This window comes from Dromiciops gliroides, chromosome 2 (genome assembly GCF_019393635.1).
Source record: "Dromiciops gliroides isolate mDroGli1 chromosome 2, mDroGli1.pri, whole genome shotgun sequence".
Lineage (NCBI taxonomy): Eukaryota > Metazoa > Chordata > Mammalia > Microbiotheria > Microbiotheriidae > Dromiciops > Dromiciops gliroides.
This window is the reverse complement of record NC_057862.1, coordinates 53557425-53571386: the sequence shown is the minus strand read 5'-3', so window position 1 is coordinate 53571386 and position 13962 is coordinate 53557425. Positions and strand designations below refer to the sequence as shown.

Here is a 13962-nt window from a genome sequence, read left to right as displayed (position 1 = left end):
GGTCCTTTCCAGCCCTCAGTCTGTGATCCTATGAGTACTAGCCTTGGATTCAGAAGACTGGTTTCAGGGCCTATCTTGAGCAAGCCAGTTCTTTTCTTTGGGTCTCAGTGTGTTCATCTGTAAGATGAAGTTAGAGAAGATAATTTCTCAGATCTCTTCCAGCTTGAACATGCTTTGATTATGTAAGCACATTGAGTTACAAAGGTAAAGAGTAAGTTCTTATTCTTCTGATTGTTTCTGCTTCAGATTGGGCCCAAGTGGAAAGATGTGGTCACCAAATGCATTAAGGGGCATTATCAGCCTTTGCTGTTGCTCTATGCTGATCCCCGAGGCACCCCTGTATCTACCCAGGATTTGCCCCCTCAGGTGGAGCCCCAGTCATACAGTAGGACATGCTATGATAGCGAAGACTCCGGTAAGCAACCTCAGTCTTATTTTTTCCTGTGTCTTTTGGACATGTCCGTTGAATATCCAGATGGCTCTCCAAACTTATTAGCGTGTGGACTAGCATAAAATGAAAGTGTGCTATGCGGAGTCTGCTGCATGGTAGCCTCTCAGTCAGTTTCACATTTGGTGTCACATGATAGTCCTATCCAAATGACCAAGGCCTTCCTGGAGGGTCCTGTGTTGGACCAGCTTCTCCTTTGACTCAGAGCTAAAGGAGTTTTTAAACAAATTAAAATGAATTAAGAATCTTGAAATACAGTTATTTGAAAAAGAATGCAAGGAAGAAAATCCCATTGGTGAAATCTAAAATATTCAGCTGTGTAATGGAAATAGTATCAACTAGTACGGTGATACTGCTATAGAAAGCTGACTTCTCATCATTACTCCTGTCCAAGGAGCTATGTCTTAGAATGACCAGTGTAATTATTAACAAGGAGGAAATAATTTGTTTAATCACATAAATTGGGTTATTTTTGCTAGAAATGAAGAATTTTTGTTGACAAGGCCCAGATTCGATATGGTCAGATCCTACTACATGAATGGGCTGTCTTCCAGAAATTCATTTGTAAGGTAGCTGTTGGAAAAAGTCTAAGTCTAACCTCTGGTCCAGAGAGGAGGAAGAGATTATCTTCCCCTCATCCTGGATCTGTGGCTGGTCCTTTGCAAAATTTTGAAATAGACACACTTTGTCCTTAGCATCTTTTAACTACTTACTGTGTGCCAAGCACAGAATTAAGAGCTGGTAATACAAAGAAAAGCTGGAGATAATCAATAATGTCCCCAAGTACCCCTAAATCCATGGGTCTTCCAAACCAGCTGCTAGGTCTCTGGATGGTGTAATGAATTAAGCACCAGGCCTGGAGTCAGAAAGACCCGAATTCAGATTCAACCTCAGACACTTACTAGCTGTGTGGCCCTGGGAAAGTCACTTAGCCTCTTTGCTTCAGTTTCCTCACCTGTAAAATGGGGATAATAATAGCACTACCTCCCAAGGTGGTTGTGAAGATAAAATGAGATCATTGTAAAGCAGTTAGTCTAGTGCCTGGCACATAATAGTGCTATATAAATATTAGCTGTGATGATTATTTTTATCAGTCCATGCTTCAAAAGTCCCCTATCTTTCCACTCTACAACCTCTGGATTCCCCACCCAAAACTTCATTTACTTTTCTAATACAGTCTTCTTAGGTGTTAGGGACAAAATTATCCAATTGAATTAATTCATATTCCTGTGTAAATAATTCCCCTAAGTTATTACATATACTTACTAAAACAAATGATAAGATTCCTCAGGAATCTGATTGTCAGGATTTCAGTCAGTATAATTTCACTTTACAAAGTAAAATGGAAAAAAATGTGTGCACGAAGATTTTGGAGGCAGAGAAACCATTATTAGTTTCAAAAAGCTGCCCCTACTTTTTTTTTTCTTTTGGGCGGGCAATGGAGGTTAAGTGACTTGCCCAGGGTCACACAGCTAGTAAGTGTCTGAGGTTGAATCTGAATTCAAATTTGAACTCAGGTCCTTCTGAATCCAGGGCCAGTGCTTTATCCACTGCGCCACCTAGCTGTCCCAAGCTGCCCCTACTTTTCACAGGTAATTCCCTTTTTCTACTTCTGAACTTGTATATTCTCCAAAAGTCCTGAGGTTTTCACAAATTAAAGCCGGGATTTCACCAGCTTTTTAAATGGGTCCTCAGTAAGCCAGATTTGCTTGTACCATTTGTCTTAGGAGGCTTTGACTTTGGCTTGCAGGACCTGTGTTGACATTTCTGTCTCCTTCTTCTTTGTACCCTGCCTGTGTATCCCCTCCTTTCTTCAGGGAGGGAGCCTTCCATCTCCAGTGATACCCGAACAGATTCATCGACAGACAGCTATCCCTGCAAACACTCCCACCATGAGTCTGTGGTCAGTCACTTCTCATCTGATTCCCAAGGGACAGTTATCTACAATGTGGAGAATGACTCTCTGTCTCAGAGCAGTCGGGACACAGGTAGGAAGATTGTTGGGGGAATGAAGGAAGAGCTTCCTCAGGTTCAATATAACAGTCACTAGAGTCCCAGGTACCCAGTAAGGATGGAGACACTGAACTGACTCTTGTTAATATAAGAAAGAGGAGGGAGGAGCTAAGGTGACAGAGTGTAGGTGTGGCTGGGTCCTGGAGTAACCCAGAAAGGCCGATTGCCCATCACCCAGAGCAGTGTAGGCACAGGAACATGAAAGTTATTGACCTTCTAGTGCCCTGCTTATCCTGGGGATGCCTATGCATGGTTCTGCTTATGAGAGGGCAAAGAACAGGTTTGTGAAGAGAGGGAGGACTTGTCCATCTGCCTGCCCTTCTTCTTAAATCACAGAGAGGAGCAGGCGATTCCTTTTTGTGAATCCTTCCTGTCCTCTCGACTTAGAGCACATGAGTAAGTCCCTCACTCTACTTAGAGGAGATAGAAGTCATCTAACAGAAGCTCCCTCCATCGGTATCGGTAAGGCTAATCCCTCTACCTAGCCTGCCCCTTAGCTTCGTGTCCCTGCCTTCTCCAGGACTTAACTGGAACAATCGTGTTCTTTTTCTCATGCATCTTATCCCTCACCCCTGGCTCCTCCTCTTGTGTCTACAAACAGGATCACTTTCTCCATTCCTAAAAATTCCTTCCCTTAACCTTATTGTCCTATCCAGCCATTATCCCACCCTTGCTTATCTTCTTGAAATAGTTGCCTCCTCTTTGTGCCTCTCCTTCCTCATAACCCACTTTTTCTTCAATGTTCGGTCATTTCAGTTGGGTCCCACTCTTCATGACCCCATTTGGGGTTTTTGTGGAGAGATACTGGAGTAGTTTGCTATTTCCTTCTCCAGCTCATTTTACAGATGAGGAAACTGAGTCAAACAGGGTTAAGTGACTTGCTTAGGGTCACCCAGCTAATAAGTGTCTGAAGCTATATTTGAACTCAGGAAGCTGAGTCCCAGGCCCAGCACTCTATCCACTGCGCAACCTAGTTGCCCCACTTTCTCTTCAGCTCTGTACAAATCAGGCTTCTATTTCTGTCACTATTCTTTCTAAACTAACCAGTCACCAATTAATAAATTCAGTGGCTTTTGTTTGGAGTTCTCATTCTTCTTCTTCTTTTAAAATTTATTTAGAATTTTATTTTTCCAACTTACATGTAAAAACAAATTTTGACATCAATTTTTTAAAACTTTGTGTTCCAACTTCTCTTCCTCCCTCTCCCCACCAAGAACTCAAGTAATTCAATATGTTACACATGAGTAGTCATGCAAAACATCTCCACATCTGCCAGGTTGTGAAAGAAAACAGACAAAAACAAATCTTCAGATTAAGGAACTATCAAAAAAATTATGCTTCAATCTGTTTTCAGATACCATCAGTTCTTTCTCTGTAGATGAATTGCAATTTTCATAAGTCTTTCAGAGTTATCTTGGATCATTGCATAGCTGAAAATAACCAAATCATTCACAGCAGATCTTACACTATTGTTGTTATTTTGTATATAGTACATTTCACTCTGCATCAGTTCATGTAGGTCTCTCTAGGTTTTTCTGATAGCATCCTGCTCATCATTTTTGTTTGTTTGTTTCCAATAAAGTAACTAAAAAAAATTATGTTTCAATCTGTATTCAGATGCCATCAGTTCTCTCTCTGTAGATGGATTGCATTTTTCGTAAGACCTTCAGAGTTGTCTTAGATCATTGCATTGCTGAAAATAACCGAGTCATTCACAGCAAATCATCTCACAATATTAATGATATTTTATATACAGTAGATTTCACTTTGCATCAGCTCACGCAGGTGTCTCCAGGTCTTTCTGATAGTATCCCCCTCATCATTTTTTTATAGTAAACTACATTTATATAGTACTTTAAAGAGAGATTTCCTTACAATGGACCCATGAGGTTGGTTATTGCAACAACAGTAATAGGTAACTTTTATACAGTACCTTAAACTTGACAGAATTTTCTTCACAATAGCCCAGCAAAGTAAGTACCATATATTTTGCCATCATCATCATCATCCATCAGTCTTCATCATCATCCTCAGTCAATCCTCATCATTGTCAGTCCTCATCTTCTTCCAATCATCATCAATCCATCAATCGATCCATCATCAATCATCATCTTACATCACTCTTGCCTCTGCTTCAAAAATTTTTTCACAGTTACTATTATTAACTGTTGCCCTCCATCCTATTCACTTCCCATGATATTTACTCTATTTTCTATCTTCTTTCACCCTATCACTTCTCAAAAGTGATTTGCTTCTGACTGCCCCCTCCCCCGCTCTGCCCTCCCTCCTTTCACCCCTCCCTCCTTATCCCCTTCCCCTCCTACTTTCCTGCAGGGTTAGATAGATGACTCCACTCAATTGAGTGTGTGTGTTATTCCCTCTTGTAGTTCTTCTGCTTCTCTAACCTTTCCTTGGTATTCTTTATGTGCTCATCACCCTGACTCCTTCCGGGGGATGTACTCAAAGGGCCCGTCTCTCCTTGTCCCCTTCTTCTTTTTCCTTGCTCTCCATTTGGAAATTTTACTTCCTTCCATGGCTTCACCTGCCACTTCTGTGCAAATGACTCTAACATCTGTGTTTCCAGTCCTGAGTTAGCTCTTTTCTTAACTTGTTACCCACAATTCAACTCCCTGCAAGACTTTTTTTTTTTTTAGTGAGGCAATTGGGGTTAAGTGACTTGCCCAGGGTCACACAGCTAGTAAGTGTTAAGTGTCTGAGGCCGGATTTGAACTCAGGTCCTCCTGACTCCAGGGCCGGTGCTCTATCCACTGCGCCATCTAGCTGCCCCTCCCTGCAAGACTTTTGCACTTGGATGTCCTACTGACACCTCAAACTCAGCACATGCAAAGCAAAGTTTTTTATCTTTTTACCTAAACCTGTGGGGAAATCATTCAACTTGTCCTTTGTGTTCATAACTTTGGTACGACTCTTTTCTCTCTTTGGCTTCTCTTATCCCATTAGGCTATTACCAGGTCTATTTCTGGTGCTAATGCCCTAATACAGCCCACTAGAACCACTTGCTTCAACAAGCACAGTTTCCTCCTAATATCACCCCGCCTCTACTCCCTTCTCTAATCCATCCTACCCATTTCTGCCAAGATCATTTTTGTTACACAAAAATGTGACCATGGTACCCCTCTACTCAGAAACCTTCAGTGTCTCCTTATTTTCACTATCAAGTAAAGTTTAACCTCAGCTTGACAATCAAGGCCTTTCAGTCCTATGCTGTTGTACTCTTCTAAGTTTATGTCCTATCACTTCCTTCTACACTTTAGCCAAACTGAATTGTTTGTCTCTCCTCTGTCTTGGCCTTTGCTCATGTGGTCCTCTCTGTCTATAATGGCGTTTTCTCCTTGCCTCTTGGTTTTTTCCTTTTTCCCTTTTCACATTTCTGCCTCTCTTTTAAAGCCTAACTCAAATACTTCTTCCAGAAAATCTTCCCTGAGTCTCCTGGTTGCTGATAATATGTCTTCAGATTTCCCGTGGCAACTTTGTTTTGTAATTTTTCCAGTGTAATTTTCCTGTATTATTGTGACTTACCTGTTTTGGAGTCTCACTCCTTTACCAGACCATAGGTTCTCCATGGAGTAGGACTGTGTCTTGTGTAAACTTTCTGTCTCTCCCAGCACAAACCAGTGTGCTTTGTGCATATTAGTCACAAGCATGTCTGTCATCTCATTCCGAGGACTGTGCTAAAAGTAGCTTTGAACTGTGGGCACAAAGGCAACTGATGATCGGAGGGCAAAGTCAAAGCAAGGTGTAGAAGCAATGCCCATGTTCCCATAAATATATTTGCAGAGCCTACATTTTCATGTGGAATTCTTGCACATTGAATAGCTTTTAGAATGCGATGGCACATAAGAGCACAAAATTAAATTGCTTGGGGAGGCTTTAGAGCATGTGCCATTCCATGAGGGTGTTGACACTGTCACCTCAGTCACAGGAGAGGTTCATATTGTTCACTGGGCCTTTTTAAGGGAGGAGGTTAACTTGTAGTCTATTTCTCCGACTTCATCCTCCTGCCCTGAGAGTAGCTACCTAGAATACAGTGAGAGAGTAAGAGAGAACAGCAAGGTGGAGCACGGGGCATCTGATTCACGGAATGTCACTGCCTCATCAGCTTGCTGATAACCCGTTGTGCACATATGATTTTTTCACAAGTTTCTGTGTGTGAATATAGATTTCTGTACTGAGCTCCCAATCAGGAAATTGATGAGTCCTGTCTGTGTGATGTCAGCAGCATCGCAGTTAGGCACACATTCCTCCTCAGCCTGCCTTCCAGTAAATACTCATTGTTTGCCTCTGAATGCATCTGGTTGATTCAGCTTTGGTTTCCAGCTGATCCTTGTAGAATAGATGTTCTCAGAGCCATCAGGATGTATTTGATCCTGTAGTCCCTACCTCTCTGTCTTTGAACACTGACCATTACTATCACATCAAGTCATATTTACATCTCTTCATGCGGTGGGCACAATTCAGAGTAGTTCACACAAACGTCATCTTTGCCTTTGAGGAGCATTTATTGTATTTTAAAATGGATGGCAATCAGGGGGAGCCAAGATGGCAGAGAAAAGGCAGGAAGTTGCCTGAATGAGCTTTCCCCAGTTTCCCTCGAAACAATTTAAAATAACACCTCAAAACAGGTCCTGGAGTGACAGAACCTACAAATGAAAGGGGTGAAGCAATTTTCTAGTCCAAGATAACTTAGAAGGACTGCAGGATAGGTCTGTCTCCCTTGGGTAAAAAGGGGAGTTCAGCCCAACACAGTGTCCAGGTAAGCCAGGGGGAGGTCCCTGGGCCCAGCCCAGATCAGCCACTAAGCCCAAGCAGCAGAGTGGACCAGCTGTGTGGCCTCCAGACCCTATATAGCAGGCTAGTGGTCAGGCCTGGCAAACCTGGAGCCCTGGGCATAGACCAGGCCAGGCAATCCAAGTGTAGCTGCGAACCACCAGCCCCCCAGAGTCCAGCACAGACAGCCAGTGACCAGATCCATACCACAACCACCTGCCCCCTCTCCAAGCAAGAAGCTTGTGACAGTGAGCAGAGCTCAATTTTGAAAGTCACAAAATAGGCTGGAAAATGGGGTGGGGAGCGCTGCCCATAGAAAGCTACTATGGTAACAGGGAAGATCAAAACACAAACTCAGAAGAGAACAACAGTGTCAAAACATCAACATGCAAAGCCTCAAAGAGAAATATGAATTGGTCTCAGGCCCAAAAAGTCCTCCTGGAAGACCTCAAAAAGGATTTTTTAAATCAGAGAGGTAGAAGAAAAATTGAGGAAAGGAATGAGAGTTATGCAAGAGAATCATGAAAAAAGAAGTCAGCTGCTTGGAAAAAGAAAATAACTCTTTAAAAAACAGAATTGGGGAGGCAGCTAGGTGGTGCAGTGGATAAAGCACCAGCCCTGGATTCAAGAGTACCTGAGTTCAAATCCGGCCTCAGACACTTAACACTTACTAGCTGTGTGACCCTGGGCAAGTCACTTAACCCCAATTGCCTCACTTAAAAAAAAAAAACACAAAAAAACCCAGAATTGGCCAGATGGAAAAGGAGATACAAAAGGTAACTTAAGAAAATAATTCATTAAAAATTAGAATTGAGCAAGTGGAAGCTAATGACTCTATGAGACATCAAGAATCAAAATCAAAAGCATAAAAAAAAAATAGAAGGAAATGTAAAATACCTGGTTGGAAATACAGCTGACTTAGAAAATACATCCAGAAGAGATAATTAAAGAATTATTAGACTAATGGTAATGTTTTACATAATTGTACATGTACAACCTATATCTGAATGCTTACTGCCTCAGGGAGGAGTGAGGGAAGGAGGGATAGAATTTGAAACTCAAAACTTTAAATAAAAATGTTTATTAAATTTTTTTAAATGTGAAGAAAAAAAGAATTATTGAACTACCTAAAAGCCATAATTTTTTAAAAAGAACCTAGACATCATATTTTTTTTTTTAATTATCAAGGAAAACTGCCTTGATATCCTAGAACCAGAGGGTAGAATAATAATCGAAAGCATCCACCAATCACTTATTTTTTTTTTCTTTTTTCTTTTTTTTTTGGTGGGGCAATGAGGGTTAAATGACTTGCCCAAGGTCACACAGCTAGTGTCAAGTGTCTGAGGCCGCATTTGAACTCAGGTCGTCCTGAATCCAGGGCCAGTGCTTTATCCACTGCGCCACCTAGCTGCCCCTAAATTGTATATACCTTTTGTTTGTTTTTGTGAGGCAATTGGGATTCAGTGACTTGCCCAGGGTCACACAGCTAGTAAGTGTTAAGTGTCTGAGGCTGGATTTGAACTCAGGTCCTCCTGACTCCAGGGCCGGTGCTCTATCCACTGCACCACCTCCACCAATCACTTCTTGAAAGATATCCTGAAATGAAAACTCCCAGGAATATTATAGCCAAATATCAGAACTCTCAGGTTAAGGGGAAAATACTGCAAGAGGCCAGAAAGAAACAATTCAAATATTGTGGAGCCACAGTCAGCATTACACAGGATCCAGTAGCTTCTACATTTGAGGGATGGAGGGCTTGGAATATGATATTACAGAAGACAAAGGAGCTTGGATTATGACCAAAAATCACCTACCCAGCAAAACTGAGAATAATCTTTCAAGGGCAAAAATAGACATTCAATGAAATAGGAGACTTTCAAATATTTCTAATAAAAAGACTAACACTGAATAAAATGGGTGACAAGTGACAGGAAATGTGGGACCAACCTTGGAGTCAAGAAGTGAGTTTGAGTCTTGTTTCTGACATGTTTTTTGTGACCATGGTCAAGTAACTTTAGTGGCCATAGCTACTCTCTAACACTATTAAATTAAAAATATATTTGCTAATATGCATTGATAGAGTGAGTTTCCATCCATTCTCCCACACTCAAATCCCAAACTGGTGTTTTCTGAAAAGAGAGACATGTGTGGTGGATATTGGTGTCGATTAAAAAACAAACAAAAAAAAAACCCACCCCAAAACAAACAAAAGAAACAAATCACGGAAGATGATCACTTTGCATCCAATTAGTCCAAAAAGGTTCATTTCTTCTGTTTCCTTCCTTCTCCTTTATCTGTCCTTTATCTAATTGGTAAGTACAGTGTGGCTTGTCCACAACCAATGACCTTAGGGTAGAGCGTGTCCCCTTTACCTTCAGGAAAACACCCAAAGATCAAGGTTGAGCCACTGGTATTGCTGAATCAGGCCAGGTTTTTACTTCAGGCTACTTGAAGAGGACTTAGATTCTTGAAGTGGCCTTGCTTTTGTTTTTCTTTCCTAGGATGAGAAATCCCCATAGCTGAAAGGCAATTTAATTGTTGCACAAAAAAATTAAATGCCAAGTCCTAACACTCCTATACTAATTCTAGGACTGTGGGTTAAGGTTGTGGCACTTTAAGTAATATTGTATCTGAAGTTTAGTTTGCACCTAATCTTTAAAAGTGATGAGCAACGCTTTGTGTTTAGATTGAGAGTGTGAAAATAAATTAGCAAAATTAGACAACCCTCAATCCTGATGTGTTATCCAAGGGAAGGAAAGGGAATGGAATAAGCATTTATTAGGTACCAACTGTGTGTCCAGGCACTGTGCTAAGTGCTTTTCAATATTATCTCATTTGATCTTACTCAGAAGTAAGATGGTGATGAATTAGGATGTTGAAATTGGACACTGCAGGCACCCTACTTTTAAATGATGCCATTAAGGGTCTCAGAATTGGCAGGGGTGGGAGTCAGGATCAGGTAAGTCTTGTTTTCAAGAGTATAATGGAATAACTTCATGTTCCTGATCTCTCCCTCACATTCCCTCTTCTTTCAGGACATCTGACTGACAGTGAATGTAACCAGAAGCACATAGCCAAAAAGGGTTCATTGACAGAGCGTAAGAGGAACTCTGGTCGGACCAGGAGGCGAGGCGATGAGCCACAGTTCTCTGGGTACCACAGTGAAGGTCAGTCATTGTCCTGGTTTCCTCATTGGCCATCCCTGCCACTTCTTGAGCTGATGAAATCTGTACCTTCTTGTTCATAGTACCCATGTAGGTATAGGATTAAGGGGATATTTATAATAATTCTTACTAGTGTAATATGAAGGTCTGTGTTTGTGCTGGTTAGGAGAAACCCTGAAAGAGAAGCAGGCCCCCAGGAGTGCCCCCAAGCCACCCAGCAGCACCAACAGACTAAAGGATTTTAAAGAAACAGTCAGCAATATCATCCATAGCAGACCATCCCTGACTTCCCAAACCAACCAAGGATCTCCCTATGTGGGAAAAGGAGATCAAGCTGAAAAACGACCCCCTCGGAGCCTGCCCTTGCACTGTCAGGACTGGGAAGTTGAGAGCACCAGCAGTGAGTCTAAATCCAGTTCATCCAGCAAGTACCGTCCAACGTGGAGACCTAAACGCGAGTCTCTGAATATTGACAGCATCTTCAGTAAGGACAAAAGGAAGCATTGTGGCTATACCCAACTCAGTCCATTCTCTGAGGACCCAGGTAAGGGGATAGTTGGGGAGGAATTGGACAGCGGGGCAAAGTTGACTTGGTGTAACCACATGCATAGAAACCATGTGTTTTCTAAATGGATTAGAAAGCCAAGGAAGAAGCATTTATTAAGTGCCTACTGTGTGTCAGGTCCCACGCTATGCACTGTGGGGGATACAAAGAAAAGCAAAAACAGTCCTTGGCTCATAGTCTAATGGAGGAGATGACGTATCAACAGTCACGCACAGACACGTTACATAGAGGGTAAATTAAAGTTAATTATCCAAGAGAAAGCTCCAGCCTTAAGGGATCTTGGGGAAAGTTTCATGCGGAAGTTGAGTTTGAGCTAAGACCTTGAGGGAGTCCGAAGGTAGAGATGAGGAGGGGGGGGTTCTAGGCAGACGGCACAGCCAGTTGGGAGATGGAGTGTCATGAGCAGAGGGCGACAAGGAGTCAAGTGTCAGTAGATGGTAGAATATTCGGTGGCAGTGAAGCATGGGAAGACTGATCTGGGATGGAACAGGGAGCCACTGGAGTTGATTGAATAGGGACATGACATGGTCTCAGGAAGATCAGTTTGACAGCTGAGCAGAGTATGGACAGAAGTGGGGTGAGACTTGAGGTATCAGGCTATTGTAGTAGTCCAGATGGGAGGTAAGGTTCTGAACTAGGGTGGTAGCAGCGTCGGAAGAGAGAGGCAGTCATATACGAGAGATGTTAGAAATGTCGATTAGATTGCACTGCCGATTGATTGAATATGGGGATTGGGAAAGAATGGTGATTTGAGGATGACACCTATGTTTCTGGGTAACTGGGAGGATGACGGTTCCCTTGACATTAAGTCCAGCAAAGTACATCATTCCTCCTAGACGTGGCTTCTTTTTGGTTATGAGACATCATTAATGACTAGTGCATGTGCCCACAGTAACCTGCGGAGATGGTGATGGTGCAGAAGAACCATTAGCTGGCTCTCTTTCTGGTTCTGAGTAGGAGGTACTCAGGAGTGTCTTTGGATATTAACTAAGTAGCACTAAATCCACCCTTTTTGTCCCATTTTTGTTCTTTGGTTTGGCTAGCTAAAGAAATTACGGCAAATGAACTAAACAAACCAACTGCATGTGACCCCAAAACCAATGGGCCAAGCCTAAGGCACAAGAACCGGGGCCCACCCCGACCTGGTATTCACCTTATGGACCAGCATCCTCGATTAATCCAGAGGATGGAATCTGGCTATGAGAGCAGTGAAAGGAACAGTAACAGCCCTATCAGTCTGGATGCAACTCTGTCCGAGAGCTCTGGCACCTACAGGTACTGTGCAAGGGGGCATTGACCATTTTAGGGCAATGTTTGAGATCTCTGCTGTGGCTTCATGAGCCAGAGTGGGTGATGAGGCGGGCTCAGGAATGGGCCCCACATATGGTCGGGCCTAGTCCAACGTGGCCAATTTCTGTAGCAACAGCTCCCTCTGCTGGGCAAAGCAAAGTGGCCTGAGAATCAGGAGATTGTAAGTCAAGTTTGGAATCTCCCAGTAAAGACTAATTAAATAAATGAAGGAGAGACTCTGAAGCCCATTGATTGTTTGGTTCATCTGACTCTGCATTTGGGGATCTCAGGGCAGTAAGGTGGTGCTGGAGTCAGGAAGGCTAGAGTTCAGATCCTTCTCCACACATTAGTAGCTTTGTTGTGTCTGCCTCTGTCAGCTGCAGTTTCCTCTGCAAAAGGAAGATAACACTATGTCACAAGGAGGGCAAAATGAGATAATATTGGTAGAGTGCTTTGCAAATCTTCAAACCTGTCTCCTGTTAAATAGAAGACGTTAAGCAGCCCAGCAGTATGTTCCTGCTGGGCTCCAGTCTCTGTGCTCAATGCTAGGACGGGCACACTGCTTGGAAGGAGTACACCGTCCAGTGGCAAAAATGACAAGTACAGACCAAGACATGTGGCCTACAGGAGAGAAATCCAACATGTATGTGGGTATATTAACACAAGGTGATTTGGAGGGATAGCACTAACAGAGGCATCAGGAAAGGCTTTGTGCGGAAGGTGATATTTGAGCTACATCTCAGAGGAGGTGAGAGGGCTGGGGAGGGGGGGTGGTAAAGGGGGAGGACATTTCAGGCATATGCAACTGCTCGTGCAAAGGCATGGAGTTGGGAGATGGCAGTGTCATCCATGAGAGGCCAGTTCAGCAGGATTACATGGGGGACAGGGAGGATGGAGAGAGAAGAGTAACGTCCAAGTGAGAAAGGAAAGAGGAGTTGGGGACAGGGTGTGTAAAGCTTTGGGAGGAGTTTCTCTTTTATCCTAGAGCCAGTAGGAAGTCATTAAAGTGGTTGAATAAGAGAATATAACCTGGTCATCAGTATGTGGTGAGATGGGTTCCATAGATTTGGCAACTGATTAGATACATGGAGTCAGACACAATGATTAGCTGAGGACAATGTAGAGGTTAGGAAGCTGGGAGACTATGGTGGTGCCTTTGTGCCTTTGACAGAAATAGGTAAGTTTGGAAGACAAGGGCTTATGGGGAAAGGTAATGAGTTCAGCTTGGGGTATTTTGAGTTTGAGTTGTCTCTGGGACATTTCTAACTGAAGTTCAGGTAGAGACTGAGGGTAGGTCTATGCATAGTGAGTCATTAACATAGAGATGATAATTTAACCCCAGAGTTGATAAAGTTGACAAAAGAGAAAGTGTAGAGGGAAAAGAGAAGAAGGCCTAGAACTGAACATTGGTGAATACCCCGCAGGGAGAGGGCTTGATTTGGATCATGAACCATGGAAAGAGACTGAGAAGGAGCAGTCAGACAGCTAGGAGGAAAACTAGGAGAGGGTAGTATCAGAAAGAAGAGCCCATCCAAGAGGGAGAGGTGGTGAATAGTATACAATGCAGCAGGTAGTTAGAGGAGGAAAAGATCATCAGATCTAGCAGCTAAGAGATCATAGAAAACTAATGCACCTAAGATTAGGAAGCAGGTAGGTACCTGAGGAAAAAAAAGTCTTTGCAGCAAGTTTTTCTG

The 13962-nt window shown here is 42.8% G+C and overlaps 1 protein-coding gene across 1 annotated transcript in view; it reads left to right on the top strand.

Moving 5' to 3' along the window:
• Window positions 1-13962, top strand: part of USP54 (ubiquitin specific peptidase 54) — a 108349-nt gene that overhangs the window by 67939 nt on the left and 26448 nt on the right. Inside the window, 5 exon segments of the mRNA XM_043982360.1 lie at window positions 247-415; window positions 2266-2436; window positions 10285-10416; window positions 10580-10957; window positions 12022-12253. Coding sequence (XP_043838295.1) covers window positions 247-415; window positions 2266-2436; window positions 10285-10416; window positions 10580-10957; window positions 12022-12253 — 1082 coding nt within the window.